This window comes from Belonocnema kinseyi, chromosome 9 (genome assembly GCF_010883055.1).
Source record: "Belonocnema kinseyi isolate 2016_QV_RU_SX_M_011 chromosome 9, B_treatae_v1, whole genome shotgun sequence".
Taxonomy (NCBI): domain Eukaryota; kingdom Metazoa; phylum Arthropoda; class Insecta; order Hymenoptera; family Cynipidae; genus Belonocnema; species Belonocnema kinseyi.
The window spans coordinates 61,915,360-61,931,017 of record NC_046665.1 but is presented as its reverse complement, the minus strand read 5'-3'; the positions used below and the strand labels follow the sequence as shown (position 1 = coordinate 61,931,017).

At 28.0% G+C, this 15,658-nt stretch overlaps 1 protein-coding gene across 1 annotated transcript in view; it reads left to right on the top strand.

Moving 5' to 3' along the window:
- LOC117180568 (WD repeat-containing protein 63-like) overlaps positions 1 to 15,658 on the top strand; it is a 58,616-nt gene that overhangs the window by 33,491 nt on the left and 9,467 nt on the right. The window contains exons 7-9 of the mRNA XM_033373064.1: positions 3,624 to 3,955; positions 4,041 to 4,351; positions 8,239 to 8,479. Of these exons, the coding sequence (XP_033228955.1) occupies positions 3,624 to 3,955; positions 4,041 to 4,351; positions 8,239 to 8,479 (884 nt within the window). The remainder of the gene's footprint in view (positions 1 to 3,623; positions 3,956 to 4,040; positions 4,352 to 8,238; positions 8,480 to 15,658) is intronic.

Below are 15,658 nucleotides of genomic sequence, written 5' to 3'. Positions count from 1 at the left end.
TCAAAACGAAAATAAAAAACGAATTTTCTTCAAAATAGTGGAATTCTTATCCAAACACAGAAATTTCTTAATTGCCATGAAAGGAAAATTTACAACAAGGTGCATAAATTGTCTACAAAATTGGCGAATCGTCAACCAAATAGTAGAATTTTTACGAAATAGTTGAATTCTCAAACCAAAAAGAAAAATGTTCAGCCAAAGAGTTGAATCTTCACCTAGGAATGATTTTTTAAATAGAAAAATAAAAATTAATTTCAACTATATAGTTTAATTTCAAACAGAAATGGCGAATTTTCTTCATAACGAAAAAACTAATCCATAGTTAAATACTTTAATTTTCGATCAAGAAGATTAATTTTATACCAGCAATAAAAAGACGAACTTACAACAAAATACATCAATTTACAAGCAAATTGTTGAATTTGCCATAAAAGCAATAAATTTCATACCAATATTGGCTATTTAAATACTCATTCAAAAAAAGTAATTGAAAAAATTTAACTTTCTGAAAATTAGTTAAATCTTCAATCAAATAGTTCAACCAAATCGTTTTTAAAATACAAGTAAATTTTTTAATTATCATTTTGTAATGTTTTTCATTCAACTCAGATTTAAATTTCATAAATTTTGAAAATATTACTCTGATACGCTCAATATCAACAGCGTGCTTTATTTAAAAATTAATTTTTGTAGATAGAATTTTTTGTTTGGAATTCTAATTTCTGAACTAAAAACTAAAATTTAAAACCATTTAAAATTTTATAAAACGTCAAAGAATGTCCAGTTCAATCTTCTACATTAATTAACATTATTTTTTATTTTAATGTTTCGTTAGGTTTGAGAATAAACTGATAAGCGAAATCAAATGTGTTTGATAAGCAATAATTAATTTGACCGCAGTCTGTACACACTTTTATTTTTTTACTTATACACTGAGAGACCTTTTGTTAGAATTAATGAAATAAATTAACAAGACTTTAGTATAATATCGTTCCAAAATAGGGAGAATTGAGGTTCTATTATATTTATTCGTATTTCAAAACCGAAGATTAATATTATCATACGAGTATTTAAAACACGAAGACGACAAAGTAGAATTCTAAATACGAAATATTATGAATCTCCATTTCAAGAATTAACACTATGAATAAATGATATTCTTTTTACTGAGTTTGCGAAAAATAATTTTAATAAAAAGAGTAGTGGATATCATAATCTAGAAAACGTATTGTAGAAATTGTTACTGTCAATATGAAGTTGACAGAAATCTGAGACGCATAGCAAAGTTTGAAATTATTATTCTTAATTTTTCATATATTTTCGTTTGAGAATGTTCCTCGATTGTTTCCGCCATTTTCCGATCGAGCCTAAAGGTTATGATTCAAAACATTTTAAATAAAATTTAACTCTTTTTATTTTAAATTCATTCATTTTCTATTGGATTTAAAATATTAGGAATTCTTTCTAACGATATTTATACACTACGGTAATAAGATTTAATTCAATGAGTACAATTTATAAAATATTACATCTAAATAAATTCAAGTTTATTATACTGAGTTACTGAGATATCAAATTAGAGAATGATATTCATACAAGAATATTATCAGTTCCGTTAAAAAAATTTATTTTATCAAAAATCAATTTAATCACTGAAAATCATAATGCCCTCAGTTTTCAAGCGACGCCGCATAGTGAAAGGAAATGCACTTTTTTCGTTCAAAAATGTCCAGAGCCTTCAATTTTTGTCCGATTCTTAACTTTTTTTAAAAATTAAAGTTCATTAAATTTTGAATATCTTAAGGCTCTGAAACTTCGTCTCTTCTACTTGTTTATTAATAATTTTTTAACTCAAAGTATGGAAAAACTGAAATTGTTTACATAACAATTTTTTACGCTTTAAATACTGATTAGGTAAACTTTATATTGTCTTAAATAAATGTTTAGGGCTCATATAATACAAATAATTTGCTCATCAGTCCATTTATTTGTTATAAACAAATTTTATGAACAAATTTGCAAATAGTCTTGTTATTGGTAAAAAAAATTTTTAATTTTTTTTAATCGCTAGGATGGCTACAGATATTCCTGAAAAATGTATCTTTTATAATATTTAAATTATTGATTTTAAGGAAACAGATTTTATTTCTACGTGAAATTGGCAAAATTTGGAATTTGTTTATCTAAATTATTTATAAAGATTTAAGTTGTTATATTTTACTAAATATTATAAATTATACATTTTTCAGGAATATCAGTAGCTATTTTAGCAATTAAAGAAAATTAAAATTGGATGAAACCTTAAATTTGAATATTTTATCACGAGAATTATTTATAACAATTGTTCTTGTTAACTTTTTAAATATTTTTGTAACTAGCAGTCATTCATCCAATAGCTTAAAACATTTCCAGTGCAAAAATTAAAAAAATTTATATGCGAAAGGGCGAAAATGTTCAATTTGTTTATCTAATTTGTTTATAAAAATTTTAATTGTTATGTTTTATCAAATATTATTGAATATTTATTGTTTTAAGAAATAGCTGAAGTCGTTCTGGCAATTGAAGGAAATTATAATTTGAAAAAATCTAAAATCTATAAAGTTTACCTAATCAGTTATTGAAGCGTAAAAAATTGTTATGTACAAAATTTTAGTTTTTCCATACTTTGAGGGAAAAAAGTATTACTAAACAAGTAGAAGAGACAAAAGTTTAGAGCGTTAAGCTCTTCAGAATTTAATGAACTTTAATTTTAAAAAAAATTAAAAATCGGACCAAAATTGAAGGTTCTGGACATTTTTACACGAAAAAAGTGCATTTCCTCCCATTGTGCGCCGCTTAGCCGAGATTTTTGCCAAATATTCCATTATGTATGTTAGCCGTGGGATTTAGTTGTTAGGGAATGCGTTACTGTTTTAGGTGAGGTAGATTCGAATCTCGCCGCAGCCGCTCCGATTTTTCATAGCGATTAAGCGTGCGATAATGTATTTAGTGAATAAATCAAGTATGTACTAATAAAAATAATAATTTTTGGAGTTAGTTATTTTTCATATAGTCGTTTGAGATTCTCATACGCTTTGTATGGCACCTTCAAACCATGTTTTCGCTCTTTCAAATAAAATATAATGCTATCGTTTTCCCTTCGCTTGTTACCTTTGATATAGTGAAATTTAAATTCACGCAAGTTTTATAAGAGTTAACGCAACAACCTTTCCATTTGTTCAAACAAAAATATTACTTTTGACGGCTGAAAACCACTATATTAATTTTTGATACGCAAACCCTGTTTTTCCTATTATGAAACGATATCATGCTAACTTCTCATTTATTTTTATTATTTATTCTAACAAAAAGTGTCTCCGTGTACAAAGATTTGTGTTAATACATTGATAACGGTTATATTAATGATATAGTTTATATTAACAAAACTTTAAAATTATTTGTAATTCACTATAATTCATTAATGTCTGAAACTCGCAGTTCTTAGAGGCTGATTCCTGCAATATGTGTTTTTGAGCAATGATTCTTAGTCACTTTGTGCATTAATATTTAGCATATCTGTCAGTGTGACGTAGTTTTCAAACATATTCTTATAAAAAACAAATTATAATATTGAATCATTTTAGATCGCTATTTGGCATATTCCCGGAAAGATAAAAAAAATGGAGGCTATAATAGTGCATACCACTGCTCAAGTTAAATACAGAATTGCTATGAAAAACCTAATGGCCTGGATGCGTGATACAATTGGTGTCTCGGCCGTCGATATCACAGCGATGTCCTCCTTACAGAGTAGTCAAAAAGGAAGAATTACACAAATTGCATGGGTGCCAGCTTACAACAAAGTAGGAAAAGATGGTAGGATAATTAATTTTCCAGAAGACACAGATTCTAAGGATTTAAGTTGTCAATTCTTAACTGCAAGCGAGGATGGAACTATTGCATTTTGGGACCTAAAGTTGGTACTGCCAAACATTTAAAAAATGTCTTCTAATTTAAGAAATTATTTTTAAAAATACAGTAAAGCAATTAATCTTCCTAAGATGGGAACCAGCAACACGAAAAATTAAACAAGCGGACAAAACAAAAGTACCAAGACCAGATGTTTTGCTTCAATCAATTTCTCCTTATAAAGCATTAGATGGTTTAATAGAACCAGATTACATTCTGCTTCTTCAATATCCAGAAAGTATTCGTCGAGCAGTCATATCAACAATGAACATTTTTACCCCGATGATTCCTGTGGAACAGGTTAAACCCTTTCAAAAAAAAGAGAGCGACATTTCTACTCGAAGATACTACAGGCATATTTTCAAGAAACCACCTTATGAGATGTTACCAAAAATTTTTATCGGTAACGGTTTTATTCCTCTTTTTAATAATTTTCCAAACTCTTAATAACATTTTTGCACTAAACCGTTTTATTACAATTTAAATACATTTGGAATGTTTATTATTATCGAGTAATAAAACGATAAATAGTTAAGTGAACCACTTTTTCCACATTAAAGCTCCTACTATTCCGCTCATAAACTTGTTCCCCCTACGTGGAGATGCTTTATCATTCATTTCTAAGTTACTAGTTTTGCAACTTAGATTAAAATGATTAAATTTTTAGAATAGCAATGCACAATTTCAAAATAAATTATTATTATTATTATTATTATTATTATTATTATTGAATTAGGACCAAATTCCTAATTTAGAATGCTTTAATTTTTTAAGCTTAAAACTTTCCAATTACAAAGCATATCATTTTCAAAGCTTTCAGAGCAATAAAACTTAATAAGCTCAGAATATTACAAATTCTTAAGTTTCTATTGGTGCAAATGACAGGAATTTAATTTTTGGCAGAAATCACATTTTTTAGTAACAAAATCTATCCAATCACTTTAACTATCACTTGATACCACATGAAATGATACTTAATAATAATACATGTTATTCTAAATTATAATTTTGAATGCTCCATTCTGAAATAGTTTTATTCTTGAGCCCTTAAAACAATTTTTTTTTACTTCACAAACTTAAATTCCAAAATATTCAGTTCTCATTTTATTAATTTTTGTAGGTTTCCAATTTAGAGATTCATAATGCTGTAGTGACAAATTCAAATCTTAAAAATATCAGGGGTATTTCGTTATTAAATCTTTTAAAATTACTAAATTTTATGTTAAAAGCCTTGATAGTCAGTTTTAAATGTAGTGAGTTTAGATTTTAATCTTGTCATTTCATTTAGTTTCCATTTTATTCAGTCATAAATTTCATCATTTTAGATTTAAATATTCTAAATTGGCTACTTTTTTTAGATATGAAATTTAATAAATTCATAATAAATAAATTCACCAAAAATGAAAAATTAGGAAATTAATTTTTTTAATTCAGTTCTTAAAAATCAAAAGATTTTGAAACTAAGGATTTAAAATTGAATAATTTTTTTTGAGAAAATTTTCCAAAATATAAAAATTTCAAATATAAACTTTTAAATTTTTTGAATTGAAAGGCTTAAAATTTGGCAAATTTCAAAGAGTGGAATGATATACGGGAACTTGGTTTTGAACTATTTTATTTTTATTTTCCATTTGCAATATAATATCTAAAATATCTCAAGAAGAAGTGAACCATTGGGTATTTTTAAATGAAAATCGATAAAAATTTAATTATATATAACTGTTACCACAGTAATTTACACGATGTCTTTAATTTGAAATAGTTACAGTTTTACAGTTCTGAATTTTCATGTGAAATGATAAATTTTTATTATTAAAAGGGTTATAGTATTAAAAAGATAAGTATCTTAGTTTTTCGTGACTAAACCTTTTTTTTCAGTTTTAATAAAAATAGCATTAGCTTAAGGATATACTAACGTTACCTCAAGTTGAAAAATAAACAATTTAAAAAATTAATTACAAAATCGAGGAAAATGTTCCCATTCTTAATTGTAACTAATTTTGGCACTGAACTGAAGGCAAGCCTTCGAAACAAATATTTTTGGTTGAAAGTGTTTATTTAACAATAGTTATTTAGGTTCTTATGTGTTTGCTTTTTCTTTAGGTAAAGAGTGTAGTACTCTTGTATAATCCTAATGTTGTACGAATAATTTTATTTCTTGAAAGATTCTCTTTCCAAATCTTTTCGACACGTTTTCATCAAGAAGGGTTTGTTCAAGAAAAATATTTCTTATAATCTTGACAATTGCATAATTCCAAAATAATTTTTTTTTAGATTAAAGCATACCAACGAGATTTATAGAAAATCTTTCCAGAAGTAAAATTCGCCCTTTGAAATTCATATTAAATGAGAATTACAACGTTTACCTAAAGAGAAGGAAAAAACACAAAACTCTAAATACATTGGAACATGGATTTTCGCACAATTATGGGCATGGCCCTCACTGGCCTTCGACACAAATCCAGAGAATCTGAACATAAGCAGAAAGGGCCGCGTGAATCATATCTATTTGGTTTGTACGCATGACGCAACCTGATGCAATTGACGCGCTGAGAGCGCGGCCCTCATGCTAACTAATATTGAATAAGGAATTTTAACCTGAAATATGTTTTTCTTAAGTTTGCTTCCAATAATCTCTTAAAACTAGTTGCAATTAACAATGTTAATATTTTCCTCAATTTTATAAATAATCTTACAAAATGCTCATTTTTAAACTGGAGATAACTTTAGTAAGGGAAATCTCCCAGAACAATTTGAAATTTAAACGAAACAATTTGAACTCCTTTCTAATGAAATTCTCTAATTTTGAAAATTTTAATCCGGAATTTTTCATTTTGATTACTTCTGAATCGAAACAAACATTTTGTAATAGTACCAAAATTAAACAAGCATTTCTAATGAAATTAAAAATAGAAAAAAAATAAAAATAGGCAATAATAATGAAATATTTTGATAAAAATCTAGGTCTTATTCAATTCATCTTTTTTCATTATTGTTTAAATTAAAAATAACAATGAATGAAAAAACTTCCTAAAGTGAAAAAGATTTATCAAAGAACAAAATTTTTATTACAAAATTCCCCAAGTTAAACAACTACAATTTTGAAAATTATTGTTTATTTATTAAAAAATGCAATAATAAAATACTTGCTTAATAAAATTGTTTTTAATAGACGACCAGTCCATTCCCTTTTCCAACTCCTCCGTTATTTCTGGGTCGACTACTCACCGCCTTTAATAATATTTATATACAAAAATTTATAATTGTTTAAATTCTTGAATTTTATAGTTTAGATTTTTTAAAATTCGGCAATTTTCTGGCGTGAATTTTATTATTCAGGAATTTTTAAATTCGAAAATTTTATTATTCGGAAATTACATTGTTCGGAATTTTCCAATTCAGAAATTTCACAGTGTTGGGATTTTTATCTTTCGAGATTTTTCGGTCACCTTACAAGAAAAATAATTTAATAAAAGTGCCTTTTACATTTTAAAAAAAGAAGCAATTTTTTAAAATTATTGTTATTTGAATTTTGGTAAATAAATTTGAAATGATTGAAAAAAAAAACAATATTTTTATTTGTTTGAATTCATCAATTTTCTAGTGTCGGGAATCTTAGTGTCAGATATTTTATAAATCGGTCATCTTCTGTCGAAAATCTTATTATTCGGTAGTATTCCAATTTGGCATTTTTGTATGTCACCAATAATATAATTTCAGAAATATTATTGTACCTATGCGTAGGTGCCTTACACCGGAAACTCATCCGATGTAAGTAATTTCGGAATAAAAAGTAAATGTGTGAATTGAAATGAAATGAATTTATTCAGTAAAAAATTGAACAGAGTGACGTGCTCTAGTCAGAGGATCGAGCAAGACTGTTGACCCCTCCATTTCATGGGGTTCCTTAAGTATCCCATCGTTGTTTACGGGGAGGTTTTGGTTCCGACACCATTTCGTAGATCTATAACAGTTAATCATTAACTTTTCGAGATACATACGACGCTTGAAAGCGCATGCCGAAAGAAGTGTTCAGATCTGGCCGATCGTAAATGTATAAAGTTTCTTATCTCGTAGAAAATTATATTTTTCGGCCAAGGCGACTTGAGAAAAAACAGGGTATAAGATTATAATGCCTTTTCCGACATAAAAACTCACTGAAATAATTCGTTAAAATATGATATACTAACAAAAGTATGAATAGTTACTTTCAAAAATACACGTGCACGTGTTCAATTACAGTGTCGGGAATTTTTTATTTTAATTTTTAATTTAATATAATTTTTTTAGGAACAGCCGAAGGAATATGTGGGATTATAACTTGGGAAGGTTACAATTTTTCAACTGGTCAATTAGTCAATCGAGAATCGTGTAAATGGGCATGGTTAAATATCATCCATGATGGTCCAGTGACACATGCCATCAGATCAGAATTTATTTCTGACCTTATCATGACCGTAGGTGGTAGAATCTTTGCACTCTGGACCGAAAATTTTCATCGACCCTTCTTTTGGAAAAAATCTAAATATAGGTATGTATTTATAGTTGTATAAATCATTATTAAATATCCAAGAAAAATGTATTTAAAACACTCATAAGCATAAATTGAATAATATCCAACGCTCCATGGTTGAACAAAATTTTACAAAAAAATATAAAATTTCACCAAAGATGAAATATCGGGAAACTTTAGTTAAAATGATGTTGTAAATACTGGTAGTTCATTACAGAAAGTTTGTACAAGAAACTACATGTTCTCCAATATTATACTTTAGCAAGAATTTTGGCTATAATAATAAATCTCAGATCGAGCACCAATTTCATTTATGCAATTTTTTAAATTACAATTTTAGTTAGATATCCGCATCAATCGAATATAATTTTAAATTAGAGATTTTATTTATTTTTCCACATAAATTTATATATAATAAGTTAGACGGAAAAATGTATTTCAATAAAAAAAGAAACGACTGTAAAATCCCCAAAAAAGAATAAAATTCCCTAAACTGAAAAATTGCCGAATTGAAAAATTCCTGATTAATAGAATTCCCGAATAATAAAATTCCCAAATAATAAAATTACCGAAGAATTTATAATATTACCGAATTGGAAAATGTTCTAGTAATAAAATTTCCGAATTAGAAACTTCACGAATAGTTTATAATATTACCAAATCGGAAATTTCCCGAACGTAAAATTTCCCGACAGAAAATTCCCAAATTATAAAACATCCTAACAAGAATATTCCCAAATTTAAGCAATTAGAACAATTGTTTTCAAACAAAATTTTTCAACCAGGAATATATATTTTTGAACTACTACAATTTTAAATTCCAGCAATTGTTTAAAAAAACTTTAAACATTAACAAAATATTCCTATAATAAAAATATTTGATTTTGTTATTTTTACTTAATATCTATTAAATTTGCTATATTGTTTCAATTCGAAAATTTTGTCGTTCGATAATTTTATAATTCGGTAATTTCCTATTAGGAATTTTAATATTCGAGATTTTTTAAATTCGGGAATATTTTTAACAGTTGGGAATTTTATTATTCGGTAACTTTCCAATTCGGGAATTTCCAGGTACGGGTATTTCATAATTCAGAAATTTTCTGTCAGCTATTTTACTATTCAGGAATTTTTAAATTCGGTAACATTATTACCTGTCGGGAATTTTATCATTTAGGAATTTTCCAATTCGGGAATTTTTGGTTCGGATATTTTATAATTCGGCAATTTTCTTTCAAAAATTTTATTATTCGAGAATTGTCCAATTTGGAAATTTTTAAGTTTTTGGAATTTTAATTTCCGGGATTTTGCAGATGTTCGTTCATCAATGATATAAGCGACAGATTCGATAACATAATTATATAAAAATGGTTATAAACGCGCCTTATTTTAGTTCTGGATCGAAAATAATATCAAACTTATTAAAAAGTTTAAATATTTCAGAATACAATTTTGAAGCTTTTTAAAAAGATTTTAAGGATCTTTAAAAAAGCTTTAAAAGAGAATATTTAAAAATGTTTAAAAAAAATAGTTTAGATTTATAATTAACCATTAAATAATGATTAATTTAGAAAAAAATCAAGACGTTTAAGATATTTTCATAAGTTAATTAATAGGATAGTTATTTAATATAATCGGAAATGTTATAGATTTAAACAAATTATTTAGTCAAATAAAACATCAATTTAAAAACTAAATTTAATTTTAAAAAGCATAAAATTCGTTAGAACTATATAATTATGAATTTATAAATTTTTTGATTCATTCTTCAATTTATAGCATTCAAAATAAGAGAGTGAATTTATATTTTTTGAAACCTTTAAACTGTACAATGTGTAAAGGCTCATCATTACAAATTTTGCAGTTTATCAACTTTTGATGAGAAAATTTTTTAATTTATAAAGTTTTAAGCTTTTATTTCAAAAGTTTAAATAATAGAAAAAAGTCGTACTTTCCTGTAATTTTATTGTATTTTATTGCAGTTATTCATAGAGTCCTGTGAAATAATTTTACTTTTTTGTACTTTTTTGTGAAGTATATTCCACCAGGGTTAACAACTTTTTTTCATCAACGACGTAATTTTGTATCCTTATTTTATAATTTATTTCTCATGAATTCAAATGATGCGCAATTAAAATCCCGATAATCATCTATATAATTTTCTGATTTAATTTATATGTAACAGACGCATAAAACGACGTCTAATATCGAATTTACAGATGAAAAGCTGATATATTAAATTTTAATGAAATATCTGATAATATTAACTAATTAGTCTCCACTATTCATTAATGTAATTAACAGATCATATAATAAACATATAATAATTATGGATTGGCATCAAAGCAAACCAACCGTGAAATATATGTAATTCTCATTTTCAACTTAATTGAACAGTATCAATGATTTATAATTAAATTTTTAATATTTTCATCAGAGAATGCTTTTGAATCCAGTTGTATTCAAATTTTGGTATATTAATCCATAAAACCAATACAACTCAAAATTCTCAATTCAGAATAATATTAAAAACTACGAAGTGTCTTGTCGTCCCGAAATTTGGGATTAATGTTTAAATTTTTGTTATAAACGTGGATAGTCGCCCGGAATTTCTGGGATGAGTAGTCCATTCCCTTTTCCAACTCCCCCATGTTTCGTGACGACTATTCAAGGCTTAAACATATAATAACAATTCAGACTTCACATTCTTCACACTCTTACCCCTATTCCTTTCTTTTCTCTTTTTTAAAAAGAAGAATTTCTTTTTTCCCTCTTTCAATAATCTTCCCCTTTTCTCGTTTATTCTTTTAAATACAAATTGAACGAGAAGAATCCAATAAGAAAATCCAACTATTTTTCAATAAGAGTTTATTCTTTATAGCTAAAAAGTATACTAATGTATTTTTGATTAATTTCTGATGTTAGATGTTTCCGATTACTGGTCAAATTAATTTTCTTGCTTATCCAAAAAAATTATATAACTAGTAATCGGCAATATGTAACATCCGAAATTAATTAATTAATTAATTACCCTGGCCGACGCAATAACATTAATTAATCTTTTTTGCTTTATATACATTTTTTATTTGGTTCATTTTTCAAAAACATTTTTTACAAGTAATTCTTTTTGGTTGAAATTCAACCATTGTCATTTCTAGAAAATTTGTTCTTTCTCTTTCAAATTCAATAATGTGATTGCAACTTTTTTCTTTAAAACTGAAAGATCTTTTCTGGTTGAAAATTCGTCTTTTTGGTTTCGAAATTTATCACTTGATAGAAATGACATAATGTTAAATAAAAAATAGAACTACATTTTTCTTATGATTTGGTTGAAGATTCATTATTTAGATAGAGAACTCACCTTCTTGGTTAATATTTAAATCCTTTCATTTAAAAAATATAGTAATTGATTCATTGATTCATCTCTTTTTGTTGAAAATTTAACTATTTTACCAAAAAGTATTTTTTGAATGAAAATTCATCTTTTTTTAATTCTTTCTCATTGAAAAAACCGCTATCATATAGCAATATGTAAAAAATTCATATTTTCGATTTAACATTTTCTTTTTAATTGAGCTACATTATTGAAAATTAACTTTTTTGTTGAAAGCTGGTATTTTTGGGTTAAAAATTCCACTTTTTCTAGAAAATTCGCCCTTACGGCTTGAAAATTTCACAATTTAGAAAAAAATTAATTTATTGACTGGAAAATATTTTTTAGTTGCAGGTTTGACATTTCGGTTCAAAAATTCATCTCCTTTGGTTAAAAATGCAACTCTTCTTCAACTTTTTTGGTTGAAAAATCAACTGTTTTGGTTGAAAATTCATGTTTTGGGCGTAAAACTTCGTTTTCGATCGAAAATTTAGCTATTTTATTTAATACTAACTTTTTGTTGAAAATTTATATTTTTCGGGTAGAACATTCTCCCTCTTGGATTAAATAATACACAATTTGGTAGAAATTTGTTGTAGTATTTACTGGCTGGAAAATTTATTAGAGTTGCAAATTTGTCTTTTTCAGTTGAAATTTCGTCTTCTTTTGCATAAAATGCAAATTTTTGTAGAAAATTAACTTTGTTGTTAAAAAATCATATTAATCACTTCAAAAATCCACTTTTTTTGTAGAAAATTCGCCCTTTTGCTCTGAAGATCCCACAATTTGATAGCTTTTTTTTCTTTCTTGACTGAACAATCTTGCTTAGATGAAAATTGGACTGTTTGGTTTAAAACTGTATCTCTTTTCGTTAAAAATACAACACTTTGGTGAATAATTTATCTCTGTTGGTTCTGAATTCAACTACTTTGTTCAGAATTTATCTTTTTGAGTTAAACATTCAACTATTATGTTAGAAAACTCAATTATTTAGTTAAGAGATAATATTTTAGAATTGAAAATTCGTATTTTTATTTTGAAAATTTATCTTTGTTCAATTTTTTTTATTGATAAATCTAGTATTATACGCTGCTATATAAAAATGCATCTTTTTGTGGAAGATTCATATTTTCGCTTTAAAATTTAAATATTTTATTTAAAATTACCTTTTTTGTTGAAATTTGTATGTTTTTAGGCAAAAAATTTATTAGTTTCATATAAACATGTCCTTTTGGCTTGAAAATTCCACAATTTAGTAAACTTTTTTCTCATTACTTATTTACATACAAAATCTTGTATTGTTTCAAATTTGTCTGATTATGTGGGAAATTCATCTGCTTTGATAGAAAATGAAATTTTTTGGTCGTAAATTAAATTCATTGTTGAGAAATTATATTTGAGGTTAAAAATTCAATGGTTTCGGTAGGAAATTCTATTTTAGGTTGAAAATTTAACTGTATATGTAGAAAATAAATTAATCTGTTTTGCTTAGAAATTCATGTATTTTCTTTTAGAAAGTCGTCTTATTGGTAAAAAAAGATCATTTTGGTTATAAGATTATCTTTTTATCTAGAAAATTCAAATATTGGGTTGAAAATTAGTCATTTTCGATAAAAAATTCAACTTTTGGTTGTGAGTAATCAAATTTTTTGTTGAGTATTCAACTACTTTGTTAATAATTCGCCTCTTTTAGTTAAATTCATCTTCTTGGTAGAAAATTAATCTTCTTGTTTGAATTTTCATCTTTTTGGGTTGAAAATTCAACTTTTGTGTTTGAAAATTCAATACACTGATAGAAAAATAAATTTTTCTTGAAAATACATACATTTTTGTTGAAAATTCAACTTTTTGATGGATTTGTTTTCTTTCTTGAATGAAAAATTTTTTTCAGTGAAATTTCAACTCTTATGAAAAATCCGCCTTTCAAGTGTGAAAATGAACAGTTGTAGGTTGAAAATTCATTTTTCTTTTTTTGAAAATTAATCTGGTATTTTGTTATGGAAATTAATGAGAATTCGACTATTTTGGTAGAAACTCTAACTATTTGGTAGAAAATTTATCTCTTTTGGTAAAAAATTTAAATTGTTGGTTGTAAAATCATCTTCTTTGGTTACGGATTCAACTAATTTGATAAAAAATTGCCTCTTTTGACTGAATTTAACAGTTTGGATTAAAATCAGTCTTCTTAGTAAAAAATTAATACTATCCTTGTTTGAATTTTCATATTTTTGAGTTGAATTCATCTAGTTGATAACAAATTAATCTGCTTGGGTGAAAATTAATCTTGTTGGGTTAATGCTTATCCACCCTTGGTTTTGTTATCTAGTTTTATTATATAGTAGGGAGGTTTTCTTCATTTTGGTAGAAAATTCAACTATTTGGTTAAAAATTCAATTGTTTTTAATAATATAATAATTATTATATTGTGGGTTGAGACCGTCACAGCCCAGACGCTTGGGCTATCCCGTATCGTCCCCTTATAAGCCTTAAGCGTGGCCCCAAAGTCCTCTCCATAGAGAGAGGACCGCAGCCACGCTGTTGGCCGATATTTCAGACTCAGTGATGCAGAAACTGCCTGTGAGTGTTACACGTTTCCACGCAATCGCGAGGCAGTGACAGAGGATATGAGTGGAAGTCTCATTGTCCTTTTCGCACAGACGACAGAGGGGACTTTCCTCAAGCCCTATCTCATGTCTGTGATACCGGAGGTTTCCCTATCCTATAAACAGTTATGTTAGGTTTTCGACTTCCTTCCTCCCGAGCTTCAGATTTTTTTTCGCTCGATGAGGGTTTAGCTTTAAGCCCAAGAGTGTTTTAACCTGTCTGCAGCCAGAGACCGCATCCCACTCATTCTGATGTTTCTCGGTCAGCCAACTGTTAATATCTTCAGTGACCGACCTACTGGAAATGCCTACAACTGGATCAGGTCCAGTAAAATTTTGCTTTGTTGCCAGCTTTGCTAACCTGTCAGATATTTCATTGCCCCTGATGCCTCTGTGTCCAGGGATCCAGAGCAGAGTGACTCGGTTTCATGTCGCTAGCTTATGCAGTGTCTCAAAGCACTCCCATATTAGCAGCGAAGTAGTCGTTGTTCCGTTCAAAGCCATGATAGCAGCCCTGCTATCTGAGCAGATACGAGTGTTTCTTTTCCCGCCGTACTCCATTGCTTTATAGGCGCACTGTAACAACGCCATAATCTCAGATTGCAGAACTGTTGCGTAGGACCTCATCGATATTGTGAAGCCCATTCCATTCCTTTTACAGTATACACCTGCTCCAGCGTTCTCTTTGTTCCTGGAGCCATCTGTAATCCAGTTGTTCCCATCACTGGGCAGGTGTGCAGCCGCGGCTTTTGTGGTGAGATGGAGGGCCTCCAAACCTATTACTGCCCCCAGGGCCATCGTGGGTGTCGACTTTGAGGCACCAGTGATACCTCTCAGAATCAATCTCCTGATTCTTTCCAGTCGGGACTTCACAATAGAAATTTCAACCCTGATCTACCAGACGACTGCCGCATAGGTTAGTCTGGGTCGCACGATCGTTGTGTAGATCGACATAAATGTCTCCACTTTCAAGACCCAGCTTTTCCCTATGGCTCTTCTACAGAGCCAAAGAGTCGCTACTAGCTTTTTGCATTTGTTTTCCACGTGCTCGATCCAGGACAGCTTCTTATCCAGGATGACTCATAAATATTTGGATTGCCCTTTAATTTCGAGTATATCGTCCGCCCATTCAATGACGTAGAAGCCCTGACTCGTTAGTAGATGAAGCAATTCATCCACTACCAGGCACCACAGCAAAGGTGATAGAACTCCCCCCCCCCC